This window comes from Labeo rohita, chromosome 25 (assembly GCF_022985175.1).
Source record: "Labeo rohita strain BAU-BD-2019 chromosome 25, IGBB_LRoh.1.0, whole genome shotgun sequence".
Taxonomy (NCBI): domain Eukaryota; kingdom Metazoa; phylum Chordata; class Actinopteri; order Cypriniformes; family Cyprinidae; genus Labeo; species Labeo rohita.
The window spans coordinates 29,458,986-29,473,983 of NC_066893.1; the positions used below are offsets into that span (position 1 = coordinate 29,458,986).

At 38.4% G+C, this 14,998-nt stretch overlaps 2 protein-coding genes across 2 annotated transcripts in view; one reads left to right on the forward strand and one right to left on the reverse strand.

The window, feature by feature from the left end:
• The window catches only part of LOC127156718 (PDZ domain-containing RING finger protein 4-like), an 80,106-nt gene extending 66,100 nt beyond the window's left edge, over positions 1-14,006 (forward strand). The window contains exons 7-11 of the mRNA XM_051099742.1: positions 2,424-2,486; positions 3,003-3,104; positions 4,897-5,025; positions 5,695-6,503; positions 12,010-14,006. Coding sequence (XP_050955699.1) covers positions 2,424-2,486; positions 3,003-3,104; positions 4,897-5,025; positions 5,695-6,503; positions 12,010-12,427 — 1,521 coding nt within the window. The 3' untranslated portion in view covers positions 12,428-14,006. The remainder of the gene's footprint in view (positions 1-2,423; positions 2,487-3,002; positions 3,105-4,896; positions 5,026-5,694; positions 6,504-12,009) is intronic.
• The window catches only part of gxylt1a (glucoside xylosyltransferase 1a), a 205,095-nt gene that overhangs the window by 107,183 nt on the left and 82,914 nt on the right, over positions 1-14,998 (reverse strand). The window lies entirely within an intron of this gene.

Here is a 14,998-nt window from a genome sequence, read left to right on the forward strand (position 1 = left end):
ATTCAAACCAAATGATTCAGGTCGGGACAAATCATGTGTCGTGAATCATTTGATTTAGATCAGAACGGGTTTGTGAATCATTCAGAGAATTGAGTGATTCAAATCAAATTATTCACGCTATGCGATTTTAAGTCCCAATTTAAATCAAATTCAGATTGGGACTCCAGAGCGTGAATCACAAATTATTTGATTCAGGTCAGGACAAATTGTGTGTCGTGAATCATTTGATTTAGGTCAGGACTTTTGCATATATCAAATCATTTGATTCAGGTTGGGACTTCAAATCCTGCATTGTGAATCATTTGATTTAGATCAGAACTGGTTCATAAATCATTTAGAGAATTGAATGATTCAGATCGAATGATTTGTGATACATGAGTTGAAGTCCCGATCTAAATCAAATTCAGATCGAGACTTCAGAGTGTGGATCACAAATCCTTTAATTCACATTGGGATTATGGTGTGGGTTCATGAATCATTTGTTTTAGATCAGGACTTCAAAACATGTATTGTGAATAATTTGATTCAAATTGGGGCTTCAAATAGCATATTGTGAATCATTTGATTCAGGTCAAGACTCTGGGGCGCATATCACAAATCATCTGATTTATATTGGGACTTTGCATATCATGAATCATTTGATTCAGATCGGGACTTCAAATCACAAATCGCGAATCATTTGAATTAAATTGGAGCTTCATGTATTACGAGTCATTTGACTCAGATTAGGACTTCAAATCGTGAATCATTTGATTTAGATTGGAACGGGTTTGTGAATCATTTAGAGAATTAAATGATTCAAATCAGATGATTCACAATACGTGATTCGAATCAAATTCAGATCGGGACTTCAGAGTGTGGATCGCAAATCCTTTGATTCACATCGGGACTTTGGGGTGTGTATCGCAAATCATTTGATTTAGATTGGTACTTTGCATATCATGAATCATTTGATTCACATTTGTTTCAAATCAGGACTTTAAAACGTGTATTGCGACTCATTTGATTCAGATTGGGGCTTCAAATAGCATATTGTGAATCATTTGATTCATATCGGGACTTTAGGGCGCATATTGCAAATCATTAATTTAGATTGGTACTTTGCATATCATGAATCATCTGATTCAGATCAGGACTTTAAATTGTGTATCGTGCTTCATTTGATTTAAATTGGAATGGGTTTGTGAATCATTTAGAGAATTGAATGATTGAAATTAAAAGATTCACAATATGTGATTTGAATCAAATTCAGATCGGGACTTCAGAGTGTGGATCGCAAATCCTTTGATTCACATCGGGACTTTGGTGTGGGTTCATGAATCATTTGTTTCAGATCAGGAATTCAAATAGCATATCACAAATCATTTGATTCAGGTCGGGACTTCGGGGCGCGTATCATGAATCATTTGATTCACATCGGGACTATGGTGCTAAGGGTTTGCAAAACATTTGTTTCAGATCAGGACTTTAAAACGTGTATTGTGACTCGCTTGATTCAGATTGGGGCTTCAGATAGCATATCGTGAATCATTTGATTCAGATCAAGACTCTGGTGAGCGTATCGCGAATCATCTGATTTAGATTGGGACTTTGCATATCATGAATCATTTGATTTAGATCAGGACTTCAAATCGTGTATCGCAAATCATTTGATTTAGATTGGAACGGGTTTGTGAATCATTTAGAAAATTGAATGATTCAAATCAAATGATTCACAATATGTGATTTGAATCAAATTCAGATCAGGACTTTGGTGCGGGTTCACGAATCATTTGTTTCAGATCAGGATTTCGGAGTGATTTCGCGAATCTTTTTTCAGATTTTTTTTCTTAAACAGTAAAAAAACATCAAACCATTAACGTAGCACAGTCGTAAAAAGAAAGAACGAAAGTATACACAAATACAAATCCTTTAAGAAAAATAACAGTGGTTTTACTATAGTAAAAGTGTAGTATACTTTGTGATACTTTAGTAGGAATACTGCACATGTGCTTCACTTTATTTTTGCCTTTTTTTATTAGTATATTTTTATTTATCTATTTCTCTTTTTTTAATTTAAAATGAAAGACATTAATAAGTGAGATCTCTAATAAAGTCCTTGAAAATCAAAAAAGTAGTGCTTGAAAAGTCCTTGAAAGTCCTGGAAGTTCATTTGACAGCATCTGAACGAAGCACAGCAGTCTGTTCTGGAAGTAAAAAAACCCATTTATTTTCTATATCGGAATCTTTCAATTCTTTAAACAGACTTTTTAGAAATCTTAAATTAGCAGGCAAAAGTGGGCGGGCACTAGTCACAGAGGAGCGCTGGATTGGCTGGTGTCTCAACGCCTCGGCCAATCAGATCCTGAGTCTGTAATGTAAATGACATCATTCATTTCAAACATCAACTGTTTAAATGTGACATGTGCTGCTTTCATCCTCAGATCGAGCCGAACAGCATCGCCGCACGAGACGGTCGAATCCGAGAAGGCGATCGTATTTTACAGGTAACTTCACCTTTAACTCATTAAGCGTCTGCGTTGCCGTACGTCTGCCGCGGTGTGCGCCGAGCGGCTCGTTAAGTTTAACGGCGGCACATTACGCCTCAGAGGACCAGAGCGCTGGAGTCAGCAGAGAGAAAGACTGCGTCAGCTACAGGACCTGCAGGAGAGCGGGGGTCGATTCACGCCGGCGTATTTTTAGCCGCAGTCTGACGCTCAGGAAAACATCCTGAGGTGTTTCTGAGACGCTCTCCACGGATTCTGTGCTTCCCCATGAAATCATCTGCAGTCTTTCTGCCTTAGGATTTCTGCTGTGTTTTCCACTTCACACAAGCAATTCATTTTTCTTCAGAAAACAAGATGTATTATCTTGTCATTTTGCATCTACAGTAAATTTATATTGATTTAGGAATGTTTAGATATTTGTACTGGAAAACAAGACAAAATACTGTGAAAAAAAATGATTTTTGTGGTGTTGTTATGTGACGCTGCGTCTCATTGGCTGATGTGTGTGATTGACAGATAAATGGGCAGGACGTTCAGGACAGACAGGAAGCGGTGGCCGTTCTCTCGAATGAAGAATGCAGGAATATCGTGCTGCTGCTCGCAAGGCCGGAAATGCAGGTACAAACACACACCTGGAGTTAAAAACACATTTGCACGGCTTATGAATATTAATAGGTTATTAATTAATATTCATGTTGTTCATACAGCAGTCCATATTACTGTAAGCAGGGTTATTATCGTTAACTAAAACTATTAAAAATGACTTTGCGTAAAATAAATGTTAACTGAAATAAAATTATTTATAAAAAAATAAATAAATAAAATACAAAAAAAACTTAGCAAGGCAACACTTGTCATTTTTTAAGTTGAAGAACTAAAAAAACAAATAATACAAACATAAAACTGATAAATAAAAATTAATAAATACTATATACATTTTTAAATAAAAATAAAAATGACACAAAATTACTAAAACTTTAATTAGAATTAAAGTGAAAATGGAAAATAAAAAAACTAAATCTAATTAAGTTTTATTTTTTGCTTTCATGTTAATTTTAGTTTGTTGTTTTGAAATATTTCTGTATATTTTTTATTTCAATTTTAGTGATAGTTGTTTTAGTATCATGTTAAACTAAATGAAAAGGAGATAAAATGTCTTGGTAACTAGCTGAAATAAAGGTTTTTGTATTTTATTTTAGTTCAGTTAGCATTTAGTTTATTTCAAGTTATGATAATATTTATGGTTTTAGTTGTAGTTAATTATATCAGCTGAAATAACTACAAAATAAATAAATAAATAAATATACACACCAAAATAACTACAACTAAAACAAAACAAAAAGATTCTTGTTTAATTATTATTGGTTTTTTTATTGTTGTTTTTTTTAAATGACAAAAAACACCAAAAATACTAAAATGTTAAGTAAAATGAAAACATATAAACAAAACAAATATCTCAATAACATTAAAATAACCCAGATTTATACTACATTTTTATATTTCCATATTATAGTAATGAAAAAAAAAAAAAAAAATTTCCATACAGTAATATGAGATTTTGGCCGTGTCCTTAATTTTTTTTTTTTTTTTTGTTTGTTTGTTTTGTTTTTGGTTTTTTGTTTTAAAAAGTGTAAATCATAAATTTACAAAACTTGAGTGATTAAAAATATGGGTTACTTAAAATAAATTATAACTGAAATACAATAAAATATAATAAACCTTAAGATTATTTTATTTCACCTACTTATAAAACGAAATAAAAATGAATAAATGCTGTACAAACATTTTAAAAGCGCACAATAAAATTTCTAAAATCCTAAGTAAAATTAAAACAAATATATATAAAAATACCTCACTAAATATTTTTGGGCATGTGCTTAATTTTCTTCTTTTTTTGTTTTGTTTTGTTTTTGCTTGTATTAAAAAGTGTAAATCATAAATTTACAAAACTTGAGTGATTTAAAAATGAGGAAATGAAAATGGGGAAAATATGGATTATTTAGAATAAATTATAACTGAAATAGAAAATGAAAATGAAATAAAAATGATTCAAAGTTATATAAACATTTTTAAAACAACAAAATAACTAAAACTTTAAAATGAAAAAGAAAAAAGAGGTATTATATATATGTATATATAAAGATACTAAATCAAATATTAACAAAAACTATTATAGTACCATTGTGATGCTAAAATAACATTGAGTTTTAGTACTTGATTTCTTATAATATAAAAAAAAACCCTTTAAATACTATCATATTTTGTGTGAAAATAAAATTAGTAGAACATTCTAAGATACGTTTTAATCTTTAAATAACACTCTAATTACAACGGGAGAATGGGACATTTGAATGTTTTAGAATGTATGTGTGCAGGATGTATGTGTTTGAACCGCTTTGTGCTGTTTCAGGAGGAGCCGTGGCTGGATGACGAACACAGCGAATTCTTGGAGGAGCTGAAGATGGAAATGCTGGAGGAGCAGAGGAGAGAAGAGGAGGAGGAGGATATGAAGAGAGCGGCTCGAGAGGAAGACGAGAAGGTCAGAGAAACCAACCAGAAACAATCATCACATACTTAAGCTGTAAACGTTGGTTTCTTTTAAAATGCTGAAAAAATGCTGCCAAGGCAACATTTCTCATTTTCATTTAGTTTAACTTAAAGAACTAGAATAATTAAAATTGAATAAACTAAAACGGATCAATAAAAATTTATAAATAGCATAGATAAAGTTAAATGAAAATAAAAATTACAAAAACTTTATTTAAAATTAAAGTGAAAAAAAAAAGAAAAACGAAATCCTACTCAAAATATTAACAAACTATAATATTTCAATATTTTTTATTCAATTTTTTTTTCGTTTTCTACTTTCATGATAATTTTACTGAAGTTTAGCAATTTTTGTGTTTTTCTCATGTGTTTTGCTTTCATTTTTATTTTACTATCTAAAATAAAATACATTTTTCATATTTTATTTTATTTTATTTCAGTTAATTACTTTATTTCAAGTAATAAAATGTTATGGTTTTAATTCTAGTTTTTAATTTCCTAGTTTTGTGGTATTTTTGTCTTGTTTTCTATGATAAATATCTAAATGTTCTAGATAATCATTTATTCCTACCATCTCCCAAATGAACACAAAAACTCACTAATGAAGTCTCAGTAGATTCTGGTTTCGCTTGAATGTTTCACACTCAAAATCTCCCTGCAGGCCAGAGCAACTCATGACGAAACCATCACGGCGTCCTGCTCCTACAACCACGAGAAGATCATCGATCCGACGACCGGCTCGGAGAAGAACGTCCTCGCGCAGATCCAGAAGAAGCTATCGCGGTGTCTGCGGCAGAGCTCACCTTCGGGCCGGAGCTCAGCGGATGGAGCGGAGAAGGACGAGCGCTATCGGCAGCTCCTGGAGCTGAAGTGCCAGATCCGCAACAGCGGCGAGTATGACCTGTTCTACGCGCGCAGCAGCACCATCGAATGCAGCCTGACGGAGCCGAGTGGCGGCGTGGAGCGCGAGCTACGTATGCTCAACGAGGAGCTGCGCAGCATCGAGCTGGAGTGCCAGAACATCATGAAGGCTCATCAGCTTGGATCCCGCAAGCTGGCGGACATCAGCGAGCATCCCGAGAAGTCGGACAAGGACAGTTCGAGCGCATACAACACAGCCGAGAGCTCACGCAGCACGCCGCTAGCCATGGACCGCTCTCCGGAGCGCCGCAGGGTCAGCCTGACCAACCAGAAGAACCTGCTGGCACTCCGACGGGCACCGAGCGGCAGTCCCGACCACAGCAACCCGTCCGAGTCCGAGCAGACGCCTCCCGAAGGCTCCCACTCACGGATTCCCACTTGGTGCCAGCGGGCAGTTGACGTTCCGGTGCATGCGCGACAGTACCAGAGCTACGTGCAGCTGATCCAGCAGCAGTCGGCAGTAGAGTTCGCTCTGGGCGGTCCGCAGGTCACTCGGCCTTCTGAACCCAAGATGGAGTGGAAGGTGAAGGTCCGGAGCGACGGAACCAGGTACCAATGGTGGACTTAACTACATTTTTCAAGTATCTGTTCTTTATCTAAGTATTTTTATTTTGAGAAACTTTTTCCACAATTCTTAAACATGTTGTTTCTCGTTATTTTAAACTGCAGAAATCGTCACCTGCTGTGAGATGCGATAGCAGTGTCCGATTCATGATCACAAGCTGATTCATTTTTAATTAACCTGTTAAATCAGTTCCCAAATCACACTTAACGATTCATTTGTGAATTAAACTGATCGGATTGCAGTTGTTCTGGAGTCAACAACTCACTGATTTAAATGATTCAGTCAGAAACTCACTCTTCCCGACTCCAAAACTCGCTCTTCTCGACTCCAAAACTCACTCTTCCCAACTCCAAAACTCACTCTTCCAAAACTCGCTCTTCCCGACTCCCAAACCCACTCTTCCCGACTAGGCAAAATCACTCTTCCCGACTCCCAAACTCGCTCTTCCAAAACTCGCTCTTCTCGACTCCAAAACTCGCTCTTCTCGACTCTAAAACTCGCGCTTCCAAAACTCACTCTTCCTAACTCCAAAACTTGCTCTTCCAAAACTCGCTCTTCTCGACTCCAAAACTCGCTCTTCCAAAACTCGCTCTTCTCAACTCCAAAACTCGCTCTTCCCAACTCCAAAACTCACTCTTCCAAAACTCGCTCTTCTCGACTCCAAAACTCACTCTTCCAAAACTCACTCTTCTCGACTCCAAAACTCGCTTTTCCAAAACTCGCTCTTCCCAACTCCAAAACTCGCTCTTCCAAAACTCGCTCTTCTCGACTCCAAAACTCGCTCTTCTCAACTCCAAAACTCGCTCTTCCAAACTCACTCTTCCAAAACTCACTCTTCTCGACTCCAAAACTCGCTCTTCTCAACTCCAAAACTCGCTCTTCAAAAACTCGATTTTCCAAAACTCACTCTTCCCAACCCCAAAACTCGCTTTTCCAAAACTCGCTCTTCCCAACTCCAAAACTCGCTCTTCCAAACTTCACTCTTCCAAAACTCGCTCTTCTCGACTCCAAAACTCACTCTTCCCAACTCCAAAACTCACTCTTCCAAAACTCGCTCTTCTCGACTCCAAAACTCGCGCTTCCAAAACTCGCTCTTCTCGACTCCAAAACTCACTCTTCCCGACTCCAAAACTCGCACTTCCAAAACTCGTTCTTCTCGACTCCAAAACTCGCTCTTCCAAGACTCACTCTTCTCGACTCCAAAACTCGCTCTCCAAAAACTCGTTCTTCTCGACTCCAAAACTCGCTCTTCTCGACTCCAAAACTCACTCTTCCGGACTCCAAAACTCACTCTTCCCGACTCCAAAACTCGCACTTCCAAAACTCGCTCTTCTCGACTCCAAAACTCGCTCTTCCAAAACTCGCTCTTCTTGACTCCAAAACTCGCTCTTCCAAAACTCGTTCTTCTCGACTCCAAAACTCGCTCTTCTCGACTCCAAAACTCACTCTTCCGGACTCCAAAACTCACTCTTCCCGACTCCAAAACTCGCACTTCCAAAACTCGCTCTTCTCGACTCCAAAACTCGCTCTTCCAAAACTCGCTCTTCTTGACTCCAAAACTCGCTCTTCCAAAACTCGCTCTTCTCGACTCCAAAACAAGCTCTTCCAAGACTCACTCTTCTCGACTCCAAAACTCGCTCTTCCAAAACTCGCTCTTCTCGACTCCAAAACTCGCTCTTCCGGACTCCAAAACTCACTCTTCCCGACTCCAAAACTCGCGCTTCCAAAACTCGCTCTTCTCGACTCCAAAACTCGCTCTTCCAAAACTCGCTCTTCTCGACTCCAAAACTCGCTCTTCTCAACTCCAAAACTCGCTCTTCCAAAACTCGCTCTTCTCGACTCCAAAACTCACTCTTCCCGACTCCAAAACTCGCGCTTCCAAAACTCGCTCTTCTCAACTCCAAAACTCGCTCTTCCAAAACTCGCTCTTCTCGACTCCAAAACTCGCTCTTCCAAGACTCGCTCTTCTCGACTCCAAAACTCGCTCTTCCAAAACTCGCTCTTCTCGACTCCAAAACTCGCTCTTACAAAACTTGCTCTTCTCGACTCCAAAACTCACTCTTCCCGACTCCAAAACTCGTGCTTCCAAAACTCGCTCTTCTCGACTCCAAAACTCGCTCTTCTCGACTCCAAAACTCGCTCTTCCAAAACTCGCTCTTCTCGACTCCAAAACTCACTCTTCTCGACTCCAAAACTCACTCTTCCCGACTCCAAATCTCGCTCTTCCAAAACTCGCTCTTCTCGACTCCAAAACTCACTCTTCCCGACTCCAAAACTCGCGCTTCCAAAACTCGCTCTTCTCGACTCCAAAACTCGCTCTTCCAAAACTCGCTCTTCTCGACTCCAAAACTCACTCTTCCCGACTCCAGTACTCACTCTTCCCGACTCCAAAACTTGCGCTTCCAAAACTCGCTCTTCTCGACTCCAAAACTCGCGCTTCCAAAACTCACTCTTCTCGACTCCAAAACTCGCTCTTCCAAGACTCGCTCTTCTCGACTCCAAAACTCGCTCTTCCAAAACTCGCTCTTCTCGACTCCAAAACTCGCTCTTCCAAAACTCACTCTTCCAAAACTCGGTCTTCTTGACTCCAAAACTCGCTCTTCTCAACTCCAAAACTCGCTCTTCTCGACTCCAAAACTCACTCTTCCCGACTCCAAAACTCACTCTTCCAAAACTCGCTCTTCTCGACTCCAAAACTCGCGCTTCCAAAACTCGCTCTTCTCGACTCCAAAACTCACTCTTCCCGACTCCAAAACTCGCGCTTCCAAAACTCGCTCTTCTCGACTCCAAAACTCGTTCTCCCAAAACTCGCTCTTCTCGACTCCAAAACTCACTCTTCCAAAACTCACTCTTCTCGACTCCAAAACTCGCTCTTCCAAGACTCGCTCTTCTCGACTCCAAAACTCACTCTTCCCGACTCCAAAACTCGCTCTTCCAAAACTCGCTCTTCTCGACTCCAAAACTCGCTCTTCCAAAACTCACTCTTCCAAAACTCGCTCTTCTCGACTCCAAAACTCGCTCTTCCAAAACTCAAAAACTCTCTTCTCGACTCCAAAACTCGCTCGCTCTTCCCGACTCCAAAACTCACTCTTCTCGACTTCCAAAACTCGCTCTTCTCGACTCCAAAACTCACGCTTCCAAAACTCGCTCTTCTCCACTCCAAAACTCGCTCTTCCAAAACTCACTCTTCCGACTCCAAAACTCGCTCTTCCAAACTCTTCCAAAGACTCACTCTTCTCGACTCCAAAACTCACTCTTCTCGACTCCAAAACTCGCTCTTCCAAAACTCACGCTTCCAAAACTCGCTCTTCTCGACTCCAAAACTCGCTCTTCCGACTCCCAAAACTCGCTCTTCAACTCCAAAACTCGCTCTTCCAAAACTCGCTCTTCCAAAACTCGCTCTTCTCGACTCCAAAACTCGCTCTCCAAAACTCGCTCTCTTCTCTCAACTCCAAAACTCGCTCTTCTCGACTCCAAAAAACTCGCTCGACTCCAAAACTCGCTCTCGACTCCAAAACTCGCTCTTCTCGACTCCAAAACTCGCTCTTCCAAAACTCGCTCTTCTCGACTCTTCTCGCTCTTCCAAAACTCGCTCTTCAAAACTCGCTCTTCCAAAACTCGCTCTTCCCGACTCCAAAACTCGCTCTTCCAAAACTCGCTCTTCTCGACTCCAAAAACTCGCTCTTCAAAACTCTTCTCTTCCAAAACTCGCTCTTCTTCCAAAACTCGCTCTTCTCGACTCCAAAACTCGCTCTTTCCGACTCCAAAACTCACTCTTCCCAAAACTTCCAAAACTCGCTCTTCTCGACTCCAAAACTCGCACTTCCAAAACTCGCTCTTCTCGACTCCAAAACTCGCTCTTCCAAAACTCGCTCTTCTCGACTCCAAAACTCGCTCTTCCAAAACTCGCTCTTCTCGACTCCAAAACTCGCTCTTCTCGACTCCAAAACTCGCTCTTCTCGACTCCAAAACTCGCTCTTCCAAAACTCGCTCTTCTCGACTCCAAAACTCGCTCTTCCCGACTCCAAAACTCACTCTTCACGACTCCAAAACTCGTTCTTCTCGACTCTCTCGACTTCCAAAACTCACTCTTCCCGACTCCAAGACTCACTCTTCCCGACTCCAAAACTCGCTCTTCCAAAACTCGCTCTTCTCGACTCCAAAAACTCTTCCAAAACTCGCTCTTCTCGACTCCAAAACTCACTCTTCCGGACTCCAAAACTCACTCTTCCCGACTCCAAAACTCGCACTTCCAAAACTCGCTCTTCTCGACTCCAAAACTCGACTCCAAAACTCACTCTTCCGACTCCAAAACTACTTCAAGACTTCTTCCCGACTCCAAAACTCGCACTTCCAAAACTCACTCTTCCCGACTCCAGTACTCACTCTTCCCGACTCCAAAACTCGCACTTCCAAAACTCGCTCTTCTCGACTCCAAAACTCGCTCTTCCAAAACTCGCTCTTCTCGACTCCAAAACTCACTCTTCCCGACTCCAGTACTCACTCTTCCCGACTCCAAAACTTGCGCTTCCAAAACTCGCTCTTCTCGACTCCAAAACTCGCGCTTCCAAAACTCACTCTTCTCGACTCCAAAACTCGCTCTTCCAAGACTCGCTCTTCCAAGACTCGCTCTTCTCGACTCCAAAACTCGCTCTTCCAAAACTCGCTCTTCTCGACTCCAAAACTCGCGCTTCCAAAACTCGCTCTTCTCGACTCCAAAACTCGCTCTTCCAAAACTCACTCTTCCAAAACTCGGTCTTCTTGACTCCAAAACTCGCGCTTCCAAAACTCGCTCTTCTCGACTCCAAAACTCGCTCTTCTCGACTCCAAAACTCGCTCTTCCAAAACTCACTCTTCCAAAACTCGGTCTTCTTGACTCCAAAACTCGCGCTTCCAAAACTCGCTCTTCTCGACTCCAAAACTCGCTCTTCCTGAACTCGCTCTTCTCGACTCCAAAACTCGCTCTTCCAAAACTCGCTCTTCTCGACTCCAAAACTCTCTCTTCCCGACTCCAAAACTCGCTCTTACAAAACTCGCTCTTCTCGACTCCAAAACTCACTCTTCCCGACTCCAAAACTCGCGCTTCCAAAACTCGCTCTTCTCGACTCCAAAACTCGCTTTTCCAAGACTCGCTCTTCTCGACTCCAAAACTCGCTGATTCAATTGATCCGGTCAGAATGAGTCTTCGGTCAGAAACTCACTGTTCTCGACTCAACAATTCACTGATTCAAATGATCCAGTCAGAGTGAGTGTCCAGTCAACAACAACTTGTTTTTCTTGAGTCAGAATCTCACTGTTCTCGAGTCAAAAGTTCAAATGATCTGATCAGCGAGTTTTGAGTTAATGATTCGCTGACTCAAATAATCCAGTCAAAGTGAGTCTCTCACTGATTAAAAGTGAAAAGGAGTGCTTAATACTTTTACTGGATTAACATTTTATTTGTACTTTTACTAAATGTCTTGTTTTGTGTACTCCATCCACCACTGACAGGTACATCACCAAACGTCCCGTCCGTGACCGTCTCCTGCGGGAGCGAGCGCTCAAGATCAAGGAGGAGCGCAGCGGCGGCATGACGACCGATGACGACGCCATGAGCGAGATGAAGATGGGACGCTACTGGAGCAAGGAGGAGCGCAAGCAGCACCTCCTGCGGGCCAAAGAGCAGCGGCGGCGGCGGGAGTTCATGCAGCGGAGCCGCTTGGAGAGCCTGCGGGAGAATCCGCTCAGCAGCGGAGAGGGACGCAAGGAGGCGAGCATCATCGAACTCAGCCACCGCAAGATGATGAAGAAGCGGAACAAGAAGATTCTGGACAACTGGATGACCATTCAGGAGCTGATGACGCACGGAGAGAAAGCGCCTGAGGGATCCAAAGTTCACAACGCCTTCCTGTCGGTCACTACTGTATAGATTCACACACTTCTCAAACTTTACCCCATGCGGTACGATCTACTTTTGCCTCGTTCAATGCGGCGATTTTTATGAGAAAAGACGAGAATATTTTTCACACTTTGTTAATGTTTTCTAAGCAATTCAACGAGTTTCACTGCATTTTTTTAAATGCTTTTTTTTGTTACCGGAATATTTCAACTAAGCACCTGAAGGAATATTTCACACAAACATTACAGTTCTGTCATTATTCACTTTCACTCCAAACCTGCAGGACTTTCTACAACGTCTCTAAGAGGATATGGTGATGGAAGAATATGACATGCGAGGAAAAATTATTTCAGTGTTTTTGAGCGTGCTAGCGGTAGTTTGGCATTTCCTCAAACTTTTACAATTGTCAATATGAACTTTGCATTTGTTCATTTACACACTGGAGTTTTGCTTTACATGCAAAATCTAAAAAAAGTTTTTAATTTTTACTGTTCACTCTTTTAATCGCTGAAGTTTTGCTTTTGGCCAAGAATTTTTTTTCTCAAATTTTTAATTTAGACCTTGCATTTGCTTGTTTAATCACTACAATTTTATTTCTACCAAGTTTTTTCAAACTTTTACATTTATTTTCAGTACCAAAATAGTAAATCAAATGAAATTTTAGATTTTTTTTTCAAAATGTAGAATTTGAACTTTACATTCATTTTCCAGCTTTCTCACTGAAAAGAATTATAATTTATACTTTGTGTTCAATCATTTAATTTGTTTTACTTTCGACTAAGAATGTTTTTTCTTGTTTCTTTTTTTTAAATTTTGAATTTAGATTTATATTTTGAATTTATATATTTTTAATTTAAACTTAGCGTTCGCTCATTTTAATCACTAACATTTACTTTCGCTGAAGAAAATTTTTCTACATTTTAGTTTTGCATAATTTTTTTCAAAATTTGGAATTTATACTTTGCATTCACTTTCTCAATCACTAAGCTTTGCTATTGCCTAATACATTTTTTCAAAATGTATAATCTATACTTGTGTTCACTGGTGTTCAAATCACTAGTTTTGTTTTCACCTAAGAAAATTGTTAACATTTTGTCCTTCACTCAAGATTTTTTCAGAATTTAGAATTTGAATTTTACATTCACTGTTTGCTCACTGAAAAAACCAACCAAGAATGTTTTTGTTTGTTTTTCAAAAATTTGAATTTATATTTTGCATTCGCTTATTTTAATCACTAACTTTTGCTTTTGCTCAAGAAAATTTTTCTAAATTTTAGTTTTGCCTAATTTTTTTTTCAAAATTTTGAATTAATATAATATAACATATATTTAATATTTCATAAATTGTTTTCGCCCAAGAATTTTTACAATTTGAATTTGCTCTTTGTATTTTCAAGTTGTCTTTTCGCTCAAGAAATTTTTTCTAAATTTTAGTTTTGCTTTTACATAATAAATTATTTTCAGAATTCAAAATCTGTACTTTGTGTTTAACTTTGTTTAATCACTAAAGTTTTGCTTTTGCCTAAGATATTTTTTTTTCTAATTTTTGCTTTCGCCCAATTTTTTTTTTCAAAAAGTATTACCTTTATCCAAGAAGATATTTTTCAAAATTTTGATTTTATACTTTCCGTTCACTTTTTCAGATTTTTTCTTCAAAATGTAATGAAAAGAGTGAATGCAAAGTTCAAAGTCAAAATTTTAACAGAAACTTCATAAAACTTTACTGAGCAAACAGATGAATTCTAAGTAAAGTACTTGGAAACACTTTCTTGAGTGAAGGCAAAACTTACTAAAAAAAAATTTTGGGAAAAAAATCTAGTGAAACTTTAGTGATATCAAGTATAAAATCAAAATTATGAAATATATCTTCTTGGGAAAAGCAAAATTTTAGTGAATAAAAGAGTGAATGCAAAGTACAAATTCAAATTTTGAAGAAGAATAAAAAAAAAAACTTACTTGGATGAATATACAACTTTATTTATTAAATGAGCAAACGTAGAGTGTAAATTAAATTTTTTTTTCAGTGACCAAACAGTGAATGCAAAGTACAAATTCAGAAGCAAAACTTCAGTTATTGAATGAAAACATTTGCTTGAGTGAAGGCAAATTTAGAAATTACAAATATATCCAATATTAAGTATGAATTCAAAATTAAAAAAAAAAAAAAAAATTTCTTGGACAAAAGTAAAACTTTCGTGGTTAAACAAACTAATGCATTTGAGAATGAGAATTTTTCCAAATTTTGAATCCGTACTTTGCATTCTCTCATTTAATTAATCTAACTTTTGCTTTCAATCAAGAAGAATTAACACTTTACGTTCGCACATTTAATATAATATAATATAATATAATATAATATAAAACTTTTTTTCCCCAAATTTTTGAACATGTACTTGTACTCATTAACACAAGAATTTCTTTTTTTTAAATTCTGGTTTCAAAACTTTTATGATTAAACAAGCTCTTTTATTCACTAAAGTTTTGCTTTTCCCAAGAAGATATTTTTCATAATTTTAATTTTATACTTGATATCAGTAAAGTTTCACTTTTGTAGATTTTTTTCTCCAAATTCATTTACTAAGTTTTGCCTTCGCTCAAGAAA